The following is a 12,151-nucleotide window of genomic DNA, read 5'->3' as shown; positions in this document are numbered from 1 at the left end:
TTGGGGGGAAAAAGCTGTATAAATCAAGGGATTTGAGTTGGAAATCAGCTGACTCTTTTCATAATCTGTTATGGCATTCAGTTTTCACAAGTTAACCACAATTCTTCAACGCAGAAACAGATATTATGTATTCAGTTAAATATGTTCGTTTCTGTTTGTTTTTTTTTTTTTTCCTACTCTGTAAGCACTTTTATTCAGGAGAGAAAACATATCTCAAATCTGGTTTTAATACACTCACGTATTTTAAAGAGAGAAATGTTGAACTTGACTGAATATTATGTTTTACTGCAGTATACGTTACCTCTCTGTGTCACAGCTGTATTTAGTTGGGGGTTTCTTTAAGTCCAGCACTATGAAATGACAGCAACATGTTTTAGGAAGACTACTATCAACTTGTCTAATGTTTTGATGCTGTAGTTGCTCATCTGTCGTCTCAGCAGCCAAATGTTAATGTGACATCTGCTATAGCTAATTCCAGTAACTATCAAGAATTTCTCTACACTCTACACAAAATAAACAATTTATTTTGCTTACAATACCAACTTTACAGAAAATTTATGAAACCATAATGAAGTTATTTATTAAAAACAATCCTGAGATGCCAAAATATGGATGAATGGTGTCTTATGTGTGCAATTAATACTGCACATATTAGATACTCTCAGAGGTTGTGAGGTTCGTCTACATAGGTCAACTTTGAATTCAGGGCCCATCTCAGGCCCCAGCATTTCAAGGAGTCCATAAATACTTAATAGTTGGTAAAAACTCACATTCTGTGGTCTGTAATGTGTGCCAGAAGGGCAGAAATGCACTGTGTTTGCAGGGTCCCACACAGAGAACTTGCTGTGGATATAAACGAAACTGTGCTGGTTTTTGCCTGTTTGTTTTAATTTAGGAGCAGGATGAGATGCAGTGATTGTCATAGAAAGTCAGTTCAGGAAAAATCTTCAATGACAGTATCTTCAAAGCCAGAAGCACTAATTGTCTAATTACAATAGGACAATTTGAGACATAAATGATTAGCATACGTAAAGCAGAAGATGTTCCTGAACATAAGAACTACTTTTCCCCCCACAAACTGCCCGCCTCTGATAATCATCATCACTGCTCTGCAACACCATGCCTAGGAATAAATGTTGACAGTAGTTGAAACTTAATCAATCTTCTATGTCAGCCATCTTGTATTTTATTTGTGAAATAAACAGAACTCTCACTTTCTTTCAGTGATATTTATCAGAATAAATGAATCTGTGCTGGTGCCTGTCAATATCAAAATGAAAACTAACGAAATAGAACACTGTAAGTTTTTTAAAATTAATTTTATCATAAATATGCATGAAATAAAAAGTGCTATTATATAGTAAATACATACTGATTCAATTAAATTCTAAAAGATTCTTATACTATAATTTAAAACTATCAAATGAAAAGTTCAGACTTTTTTTCCTATTTGAAAGCTGCCATGCCTGCAGTGTTGATTTCTAGTTTCAAATCATCTGTATTTTCCAGTAAGAAATACACCATCAGAAGAAAACAGAATCTATCAAAATACATATCTATCCTTTCAAAAGAATACACAGAAAATATATATGTATTAACATTAAACTGGTAAACTACCTTTGTGCATCCTTATCTACATATCTTTCTGTGCTTTTTCAGTCAGAGAGAAGCTATTAAGCAATATGTTTCTCTCTACACTGAATTTTGTTTTCATGAAGTGTACGTGTATGAAATTTTTTGTCTGTTTGAGGCCAGAATATATTCAATGAAAATAGTTTCACTTGCTTTAGTGGGATGCATACAACAATATAGTTATTTTTCTAATATATTGCTTTATTCCTCAAGCAATGATCAGTAACCAGCTGTTCATTAAGGCGTGTTAACTTTAATGAGTATTTAAGGAAAAATAAGTGGCTTCATTTATCTGTATTTAAATAGTTAGTAATGAGTAATTCATTAGATAACCCCAGAAGTTAACCATGTAATTCATCTTTAAGTGTTACCTCTTGTTTGTATTTCTAATGCACTTTTAGTTTCAGTTTTCTGTACCTAAAAATATGGAAGTAAAATGTACACTAACCTAAAGCTTATTGTAATAACTAGAATGGAATTTATTCAGGGCTTTCTTTTACTGGGGATGTAGCATCACTGGAGACTGGTGATTTTTGTGAATTACTCTGCTAAGACCATATTCAACAGATGCTCTTACTCATAGAAAATGATGTAAGGTGACTCAATCACAGTTGTATTTATTCTCATGGCTTTTTGGAAATGGTGTATAGGATGGTATTTGTTTCTTTCATGAAGTGGTAATCAGGGAACAAGGCGCAAAACAGATGTTTTTCCTGGATTTGTGGAGAACTATTCAGGAAAAAATGAAACACAAGTGTTGTAAGAACTTCTGGAGATCATCAGTCCAACTCATCTACAGTTACCTGAGGAAGAAGCTCAAGATGTTCCCATGATTGTAGGAAAAAACTACCTTAATTTGTGAGGTCTACGTATATTGAAGGGCAAAAACTGGACTGATGACCAAGGGAGAAACTGTACAGTTGGTGTTCTCTCTCTAGATATTCATCTGTTCCCAACGGCACCACCACATGCCTCTTCTTGCTTGATGATTACCAAGCTGAATCCTTTGCCTCTGGGAGCACATGATGGCATCAGTTCAGTGCTAGCAGAGTTAAAGGGACAGGGAACTGTGGTACCCATTCTCCTTTTAACTTCTTTGCATGGTCAATTTGAAAACCAAACAGCAACAGGCCAGGGAAGTGACAGCTGTATGAAGTGTATTCCAGTATGAATCACTGTCCACTGAATGTGGTACATTTGTACTGACTCGTATGGCACCTTCAAAGGATGTGCAGATTGGCTTCCTTTCTGGGAATAAAACCATTGGGAAATTAACCATGTCCAAGTCTGGCAAAAGGATAAGTGGCAAGAAATTCTTGCTGCTGCCAAGCAAAGTCCATTCTCTGTTGCAAGAATTGCTTTCCACTAAGACAGGTCCCCTGCAGATCACTGGAAGAATAAGACAGATGAACTAGACAGGATTGCTTCTTTGAGGCAAAGGGAACAAGACAGTGACAGCTGGGGGAAACTTGTGGAATGGTTACATATAAAAAGGAGGAATACTGGTGCTCATGGTCTTTATCAGGAGACCCAAGCAGGCCTATTACTAGGGAGAAATGCCACACTTGTATTTCTGCTTATGAACTATGTTGTACCTGCCTGGACAAAAACTTCCTCCTTAGAGGAAGTCCCTCTTTGTTTAAGGGCAGGGTAGCACCTATGGAAAACATGGCAGGTTGATTATATTGGTCCTTTTCATAAATTTTAAGGCAAACAGTATATGCTAGTAGGAGTGTAAGTAGGTTCTGGCCTACTACATGATGAACCTCTCCCTTGAGCAACAGGGGAATGTTGTTGTTAATGCTCAAAAGAAAAAGTTTAGAATTCTGCCAGAACACTATTAAATATGATCAGACAATAGTTCCCATTTAAACAGGGTTAATACAAGAACTGGCCAGAGAGGAAAGTGTTCAGTGGGTTTTACGTACTCTCTACTACCCTCAGGCTAATGTAGCATGGAATGATCCAATGGCCTCCTTGAGAAATGTTTGAAACTGGGAAAATCTCTCCGATATGTTGTTGTTAAAAGGCTCAGTGACTACTGGAGGATTAATGGTTGTCCATGATTTAATGCTTCCCATCCTAAGGATCCGTCACTTTTGACCATCACTGCTGATGCATATACAGGTTAAGTAACAGGACACAATTATTCCCCTGGCCAGTTGTTGTTGGTCCATTTACCTGATGTGGGACCTGTCACCCTGACTGTAAAAGGAGCCGTCGATAAGTACACCTAGAATCAACTTAGGATAGATTTTCCCCTCCTTTTAACACCAGTTTTTTTAGATCTGAATATTCTTTTTCTCTGTCTTTCAAGTACCTGAGGGGAAAAATGCTGACTGTACTACTGTGCCTGACAATCTCCTTTTCACTTTGGCCATTTTCATGGGATGGCTGTGGGACCATCAACATCATTGCCTCAAGCAGTTGTCCTCTCGCTTACAGCCTCAGCATATATTTAGATTGGGATTCTATTATTCTATGAGAATATATGAGTTCATAATTTAGGTTATCAGATAGCTCATGTATTCAACATCAGAAATTGTTGTGTATGTGGCAATCCAACTGGTCTTGAGAGCTGGCCATGGACTGCAACTCCTACTTCCTCCGAGTAAGCAACTACAGTGTAGTTGGGAATTACTCCTGTTGAAGTGAGGATACGCTTGGGCCATTTAATACCCAACCCAAGGTGACTACTGCCTAAACCAGACACAAAATAATGGAGTTTTCCTTGGAATGAGCAAATCCAAATGGATCTACATTTTTAGAAACCCCTGCCTTACCAATGGGTCCAAATATTCTGGCCATCAGGGACTGCAGAAAAGGGATATTGTACCCTTTTAAATCCTCTGATTAGGCGCTGATACATTGCTTGCTCAGCTGGACCTGGGTGAATGAAAAAGGGCATAGTCTGCTGCTTTTGTGGTTCTGGTCTCTTAGTGACTGACTGGAGTATCAAGGGTATTCATTGACTTCTATCCTTCCAAAAGGGGAAAGCTTCAAATGGGAGTTCTCAAAGAAGATGTCAGTGGGATTAGCTGCCTGCAACAAACCTTGCAACTCCCACATGGGGGCACCCTATGCTGGGACCTGAGTGGCAGATGGACAGAACCATCCGTATACATACCTTACAACAGCAGTACTAACTGTTCATGAGATAAGGATCTCAGGGCTTGATTTTATGACTTCTGGTATCGATATTCCACATCATGACATCATGTAGTGAACTGGGAGTTAAAGAGTGAATGCTGCAGTTCTGTGGGTTGTTGATGATAGGTCTGGTTACCTGCTCTCAGAAGAGAAGAATGAACTACAGCTTCCAGAAGACTTCATTATTCCATTTCTGTTATCCATTCAGAAGGAAAGATAAAACTCACTGGGAGTTATGAAGCTGTCTTCTCTTTTCACCTGCTTTAGTCTGTGTGCTCCCTGGCCATCTTGCCTACAGCACTAGAGTAAAGCCTTTGCTTTCGGACACTCTCAGTTTATTTATTAGCTTCAATTCCAATTATATTGTATTATATTATATTTTCTCGCATTCCACTATCATATTTAGTAGTTTTTTTCCTTACCTCATTGCTGCTGTTGTTTGTTTGTTTGTTTGTCTGTTTTCTCATTTAGGCCCATCTCCCTGCCTTTATCCCTTCCCCACATTCCCTTTTCCTGGGGCATAGGACCATAGGTCCCTTCATCCCCTGTCACAGAACCAGGCTGAACCAAGCCAAACTGTGACAATCCTGTTTTATCCATGAGCCAAAGGACAACTTCACTATGGTCTCTAAGTGTGTCAGTGTATGCAACCTTTGAGCCATGGGGTGGAATAAGAGACTATATGGGACACATTTGTCTCAAAGTTTGCGTGAGTGCTTGGGGGCACTGCTTGTGGGCATTTCCTGTTTCTCAAGACCTACCTCTGCCTAAACACTGCTGTAAAGGACAGTGAGGATAAAAGGGACATTCTGCAGTTGAGCAACAGGGAAGAGTCAATCTGTGTCAGGGTTCACAATATGGTCAAGCTGCTTTTTTGTGAGAGACTACCACTTTCCATGTACAGAATGGCACTCAGCAAAACAGGACAGTTTGTAAGACTATACAAAGAAAGGACAGCAAAATTCCCTCCAGTGACCAGAAGAATGGAACAAACAGATACTGCTGGATACACGGTGGTGACTATATGCTTTCAATAATGAAACCTTGCTTTAATTACCTATCATTTTACTACTGCTTTCTTCTCTACACTAAACCCAATCCTAACTGACTAGGATTTTAATAAACACACTAGATAATGTTAGACCTCATTTGTGTCAAAATCACACTCTGGGAATATCATGATCTTCCTCCCTCAGATGATTGGACATGGACTCACTGTACATCCCCAAGGCTTATGTAGTGCTGAGACTCTGCTTTTAGGCTTCAGATGTCTGAATTCAGATGGCCTGAATGAAGTCACACCCCCACTGAATGCTGCTGTGCTGGACATGTTAGAACTCCAGTATGAACTGGAGTCAAAAGCAGCCAAATGGTATGCCATCACTGACATTGCTTCTTTTTTATTCCTCCCTTTTTATTCCTTTGGCCACAGAATGTAGGCCACAGTTTGCTTTCACCTGGAGGGGCGTTCAGTATACTTGGAACCGTCTGTCCCAGGGGTGGAAACACAGCCCAACCATTTGCCATGGGCTGATCTCCACACCTTCCCCTGACGTGGCCCAGCTTCGCTGCTGAGGGCAGCCTTGCAGAGTTGTCTTTGACACTTAAATTCCCTAGGGAAGGCACGTGAAAGCATGCAGGACAGCTCTGAGAATAGAATGGGCAGCAGAGCCTGGGGCCCTCGGGCGTGAACTGCCTCCGCCGGGAGAGGTGGCCCGCAAGGCCTGGGGAGCAGCACTGGAGGTTGCAGGGCTCCTCCTCTCCTGTAAAGCACAGACTGAGACCATGCAGGGAGCAGAGCGGCCATCCTAGTGGGCAGCAGGTGGCAGCAATCTGTATTTGGCAGGTCTGTTACTGGACCTGGGTGGTATTAAGAAGCAGGTGTTCTTTCTTAACGGCACGAGACGCGTGGGGGATTGCTGCACCTCATGTGCATCTCCAGGAAGTAAAGGACACAGATTACGTGTATTCAACGTGTGTGAATGTCCACAGAATTTCCGGAAAGGGCCCACCTGCTTTGAGAACTGCTATACGTATTAAAATCTCATCCTTGCTTGAACGGAAAGAACCCAATATGGGGGTCTTGCAGGGGCTCTTTGGTGGCCGTGGGGTTCCACTGGGACCTGCTGTCCGGCCAAAAGTTTGTGTGCTAAGTAGGTCAGGTTCAGAACATTTGAACAAAACATTGTCAGCTGACTAGTTCCTAGTGATCACTTGTTACAGGGCCTCCATTATCAAGCCTAGCAGGGTTCAGTGTAAGTCCCACAGCCTGTGCAATGTTGAGGCTCTGCTTTTAGGCTTCAGATGTCCCGCTTATCTGGGAATAGCAACCTTCCCCGGGCAGAATGCCGCTCTGCTGAGACTCTGAAGTAACTGCTGAAGCAAGGCAATTTGCGCGCACAAAGCAATCATGGATGGCAGACACTACAGAAGATGGAAATTTCTGTTTATTTGCTTGAAGATGGTAAGTTATTTTTGGAAAAACAGCTCTCCCCCAACTCTCCCCTACAAAGATGGCAGTGTGCAGCGGTGGGAGGTTCTGCCTGAGCGCGCCTGGGTGCAGTTGCTGGCGCCAGAAGCAGCGTTTTGGTGTAGGCCGTGATGGCTACGGCCGCTGCAGCTGGAAGCCGCCTGGCGGCTTCCTGACAGGGTTGGCAGGCCCTGGGCCTTCCCACGGCGGTCCAAGAGCCTCGTCTTCTCTCCTTTCCTGTGGGAACCAAGAAGAAAGACGTTCAGCTCTGGGCTGGGGAAGGAGGGACAGAAACGCCGCAGGGCTTCTCTCAGGCCTGCAGTCTGGGGATGTGCTGCCCAGGACACACCCCGCTCTGTGTGATGCCCAGGGGCCCTCGTGCCCAGGCCCATCTGCACCGAGAGTGCCCACCAGCCGGGGGAAAGGTGGGCAGGAGGAGGCCCAGCCCCGCAGCGCAGGGAAGCCCGCACAACAGGTGTGGGGCTCAGGGCCTGCTGACGCTGCTCCTCCCGGGCCTCTGCAGGAGCCGGCACACACTTACTGTTCCCGTGATGTCCCCGGGAGCTGTGGCTTGTTCTGCCACCCCTCTGGTGCTGTCTGCCCTGCAGGGCTTTGGCACCTGTCCTTCCCCTTCAGCCTCTCTCCCAGCTGCCGGTCGTACTCCCGTCTCACGATGTAGGCAGGACGAGGGTCACCCTCCAGCAGGCGGTGGAAGGGGTTCTGCAAAGGCAAAAGAGATTGTCCCAAACAACAGTTGCAAGGAGCTAGGGCTGCCCTTCAGGATGTGGTCGTGCAGGAAATGGCACTGAGGAGCAGAGGGCTCTCTCTGCAACACAGACTGCGCCCTCACTCCCTGAAGCCAAGGGCTGGCATCGGCTTCTCTGCCCGGAGGTGTGTGCGCGGGCCCCAGTGCCTCAGCTGAGGCAGGTGCCTCACGCAGGCTTGGTTTAGTCTTCACATGCCCATGCCCAGCCAGCTGCTGCCTTTGCCCTGTGCTCTTTGCTGCAGCTCCACTCGCACGGCAATTTGCAGGGCAGTGGGCAGACAGAAGATGCTTCCTTGCCAGGTGGCCACAGCAACGCTGCCATGTCCAGGAGCCCTGAGCTGCTCCCCTCCCGAGGAGAGGAGCAGGGGGAACTGCCCTTTCCCTGAGGGCGGTCAGTGCACACTGTACCTGGCTCCTCTCTGTGCTCTGCCTCTGCGTGCACTGCTCGTACTCGCTGCGGAATTCAGCTTCCACCTCCTTGCGCTTGGAGGCCATCAGCACCTGGAGCCGTCTTGCCTCAGTCTGAGCGTGCTTCAAGCGTGCTGCCTGCAGGCCAGGGAAACACAACCATTGGCAGCGTCAGACTCCTGGGGCTTGGGCAGGGATCCCTGGGAGGCCAGCTGCTGCTGCCATGCCTGCCCTCCTCCGGAGCCCCAGGAGGATTCAAGGGTGGCGGATCAACGCCTTTGGCGTACCATTCTGGAGGTGTGCTGGGCATCGGCAGTGGGCTTTGCCTGAGGTGCAGCCTTTTTTAGCACTTCAGCATATGTCTGTTCAAGTTCTGCCAGGAACCTAAAGAGAGACAGCCGGCTGAGCTGGTGGGAGGACAGGCTGAAGCAGTTTCTCACCGCTGGGCTCGCAGCCCACAGCTCTGCTCCAGGAGCACAAGTGACTGTGTGGCTGTAGTCATCTTGCCATTTCTGGGGCCTTTTGGCAAGGGCACCACGGCTGAGGAAAACACCTCCCTGACATAACAAGCCAGAGCATGGTGTGTCCCCCACCGCCTGCCACTGCTCTTCTCCAGGAGGCTCACCTGAACTTAACCCTTCGCTGTTTCTCCTCCTGCTCCTTGCGTTTTTTCTCTGACATCACAACTTGTGATGCCCTGCGCCGAGCCAGCATCACCGGATCATACACGCTCACTGCACGTGGGAAGCAAGAGAACATCACATCATCATCTTTGTGACCGCGCAGGTAAGCAGCAGTGGCAGAGCTGCTTGGCCCCGCTCATCCACACTCATTGCCACCCCAGGAACAGAGCCACTATTTCAGGGGCTCTTTGCCCCTGCTGGACACTGGACTCAGCCCAGATCTGCATTCCTCCTGAGCCCATCCTGCTCTCTCTCACCCCTCTCCCAGCAGCAGGGACACACAGGGAGGTGCTCAGGAACTCCAGGGCTTACAGGCTGGGGATAAGTTCCCCAGCAGAGAAGAGGTTTCCTCATCCACTTCAGGCACATTCACATACCTCTTCGGGCACCCTCGCCCCATGGCTGCGACTGTCTCCGGGGCTTGACGAAAGTCGTATCTTGGTGTGTCTTCGAGCCCTCAACTTCAATTCTGGAAACAAGAAGACACCAGTGGGCTAAAAGGGCACCAAGCTTCCTCAGTGCCTGACACAGAGAACCTGCTGGCAGGGCTCTTTGGGAGCCAGTGCCGAGCCCTTGGAGGACTCTCTGTGGGAGCTGAGGGGCCCTCCAGTCTCCAGCAACTTCTGTCCCCGAGCTTCTGTCGCCTTCGGGCCAGCCCTGAACAGGGGGACCCTCCTCGCTGTCCCCACACCCTCCTCCCACCTCTCTCACTCAGGGCCCGCGGCCCACGCACTGGCCCATTGGACTGCTCTGTCCGGCTGGACCGAGCCATGGGCCGGACGGGAACTCTCCAGAGAAGGGCTACTCCTGCCTAACAACCTGGCCAGGAGAGAGGCCTCAGCAAGAAGCTGCCCCAAAGCATGAGCTGAGCAGCTGCTCCCTTGGCCGGCTGGCTGCTGCAGGAGTGCTTGCGCTCACCTAGGCAGTACGAAGCAGCCATCCTCACTGCATCGAGTAAAGTTGTTTTTGCCTCTAAACGCAATCATATTCAGCATCTCAGAGTCCTGCGTCGGGATAGGCACAAGTGAGCAGAGGCCACAGACACGTGTCTGTTGCTCCCAAGAGTGGCAAACCTCACTTGAGAGCGCTGCAGGGAGCCCCGGAGGCGTGCAAGCTCACCCCAAGAAGAGCAGGCAGCATGTTGCCTGTCGCATCCACCTGCAGTACACAGTCATCAAAGAAGTTCATGATGACCTCCTGCCCTCTCAGAGAAAGAATGCCAAGTCTGTTGAAGAAGAAGTCAACTTCCTTCTTTCCTCGGAGGGCCTCAGCAAAGAAGAGCAGGGTCTCATGGATGCACTGCTGTACGATTGGCACGCGGAAGTAAATGCTTTCAGCAATCTCCTGGAAGTCCAACGGATACTCAAATATCTCAGCTGCAAAACAAACACAGACCAACCACGTCACTCCCTGCAGGAAAGGCAGGTGAGCTTTGCCACCAGCTCCCAGCATGCAGCTATGAGCTGGGGAGAGCTGGGCAGATCGGGCTGATGCCCGGGGCAGGGGCAGGGTGCTGGGACTCTCCGTGTGCACCCTCCGCCTGCACTCTCCAGGTTGCAAGAGACTTTGCTCTTGCCAGGTCGTCACAGGGATTTCAGCACAGCAAAATGCTGAGGCTGTGCAAAGCAAAGCAAAATTCTTCTTACGAGGAATTTTGGTCTTCGGCTCCTTGAGCTTGTAAAATTTCTGGATGTGGTGGTTCAGCTGGAAGACGGGTCTGTCCACATCCAGAACCCCATCCTCTCCGGCAGTGGCATGAGCTGGCACAACTGCAAAGCTCCCAATTCCAATATCCACCGCCTGAAAGGTCAAACAAGAAGAGGGAGACATGGCAGCGCTGGGCAGAGGTGGGAAAGGTGCTGGATGACCTGCTGGCCCTGGGCATGGTGTTGTGTGGCCTGCCCGCTGCTCAGGTGCAAAGGGCAAGCTGGGCTCCGAGCAGGAGGTAAGGCTCACCCTCTTCTCCAGCAGCTCTTCCCGAATGTACTTGGATGTGGCCCACCACACTTGGCAGATCTCTGGAAAGCAAAAGAAAGACCCATCAGCCAACTCGGAGTTGGCAACGCCCAACCCTTCTGAAACCCCTTCCCCCAGCAGAGGAGAGAGCGGGATGCGACCAAGCTCTCCCTTGCCCTCAACGAGCACTCGTGCTGCAGTAGCTTCCAGCACAGCTCTTGACCGTGCCCAGCGAGCGGGAAGCGCGCACTGCGCCTGGGGCCGGTCTGGAGAGGGAAGGGATGCGCTCTGGGGAAGGGGGTCCTGGCACCGGCAGCGGGCCTGGGCTGCCAAAGCAATCCCTGAGCCGGCGGGCACCACCCGGCAGGGCTCTCCTCGCAGACACCAGGCCTCCAGCTGCCCAGCCCTCAGCTTTCCACACCTCGTCTCCCCTCCGTCTTCGTGAGCACAGCGCTGCCTCAATGGCCCCCAAGCCTTACCCGAGGTGGTGAGGTCCTTCAGTAAGTTAAGCTCCTTGGGATCCAAGGGTTCGAAGAGCAGGTAAGAGAACACGTCAGCCGCCATGCTGTGCAGCAGTTGGAGAAGCGGCGCTCACTCCCTTGCTCCTGCTCCTTGCCCCCTGGCAAGCAGCGTCTCACTCTCTCTCACAGGTTCCCCTGGCCTTCTCCTGCCGGCAGAGCAGCTCCAGCGGAGCAGAGCAGCGCTGGCAAGAACAGCCCTGGCACCTCCCAGGCCTCGCTGGGAAATGTGGCCGGGGGACGCTGGGGACAGGGACTCAGAGCTGAGCCCCATTGTGACGCCGTGACGTGTCACAGAGGGCTGGGGGACTCGCCCACCTCACAGGCCCCCCGCCTCTTGGCCCAGCATGGACGGGGGAGCCCAGCGAGGCCCCCGAGGGTGCTGCGCTGGCGCTTCCGCCCTGCACAGTGTTCTTCTGCTCTTCGCATCTGCTGCGTGCGTGGAAATAAATAGGAGGTGTTACTTTTGGAGCAACCTACGTAATTTTTCTGTGTGTAACTTGCTAAACTTTGTTAGCAGCTGCTAGGGATTTTGTCTGTCAGGAAAACACTATCTGCTGGCCGTAAA

At 48.6% G+C, this 12,151-nt stretch overlaps 1 protein-coding gene across 4 annotated transcripts; it reads right to left on the bottom strand.

Moving 5' to 3' along the window:
• Nucleotides 1-7,211: 7,211 nt before the first annotated feature.
• LOC116241136 (uncharacterized) lies at nt 7,212-11,885 on the bottom strand. Of its 4 annotated transcripts, XM_090131741.1 has the most exons (11): nt 11,545-11,883; nt 11,066-11,127; nt 10,756-10,909; nt 10,229-10,485; nt 10,028-10,113; nt 9,487-9,578; nt 9,052-9,160; nt 8,714-8,810; nt 8,427-8,564; nt 7,794-7,972; nt 7,212-7,489 (listed from the first exon to the last, which is right to left on the bottom strand). In XM_090131741.1, the coding sequence occupies exons 1-11, from the start codon at nt 11,627-11,629 to the stop codon at nt 7,288-7,290; spliced, it is 1,461 nt and encodes a 486-aa protein (XP_089987867.1). In that variant the 5' UTR covers nt 11,630-11,883; the 3' UTR covers nt 7,212-7,287. The 4 variants fall into 4 exon arrangements, with proteins under 4 accessions (XP_089987867.1, XP_089987865.1, XP_089987866.1 ...); XM_090131739.1 differs by having other exon boundaries at nt 10,229-10,909; nt 11,545-11,885; XM_090131740.1 differs by having other exon boundaries at nt 10,756-11,127.
• Between the last annotated feature and the right edge of the window lie 266 nt (nt 11,886-12,151).

This window comes from Phasianus colchicus, chromosome Z (assembly GCF_987193195.1).
Source record: "Phasianus colchicus chromosome Z, bPhaCol1.hap1.1, whole genome shotgun sequence".
In the NCBI taxonomy this organism is placed as follows: Eukaryota; Metazoa; Chordata; class Aves; order Galliformes; family Phasianidae; genus Phasianus; species Phasianus colchicus.
The sequence above is the reverse complement of the archived record's forward strand: the minus strand, read 5'-3'. Positions and strand labels throughout refer to the sequence as shown.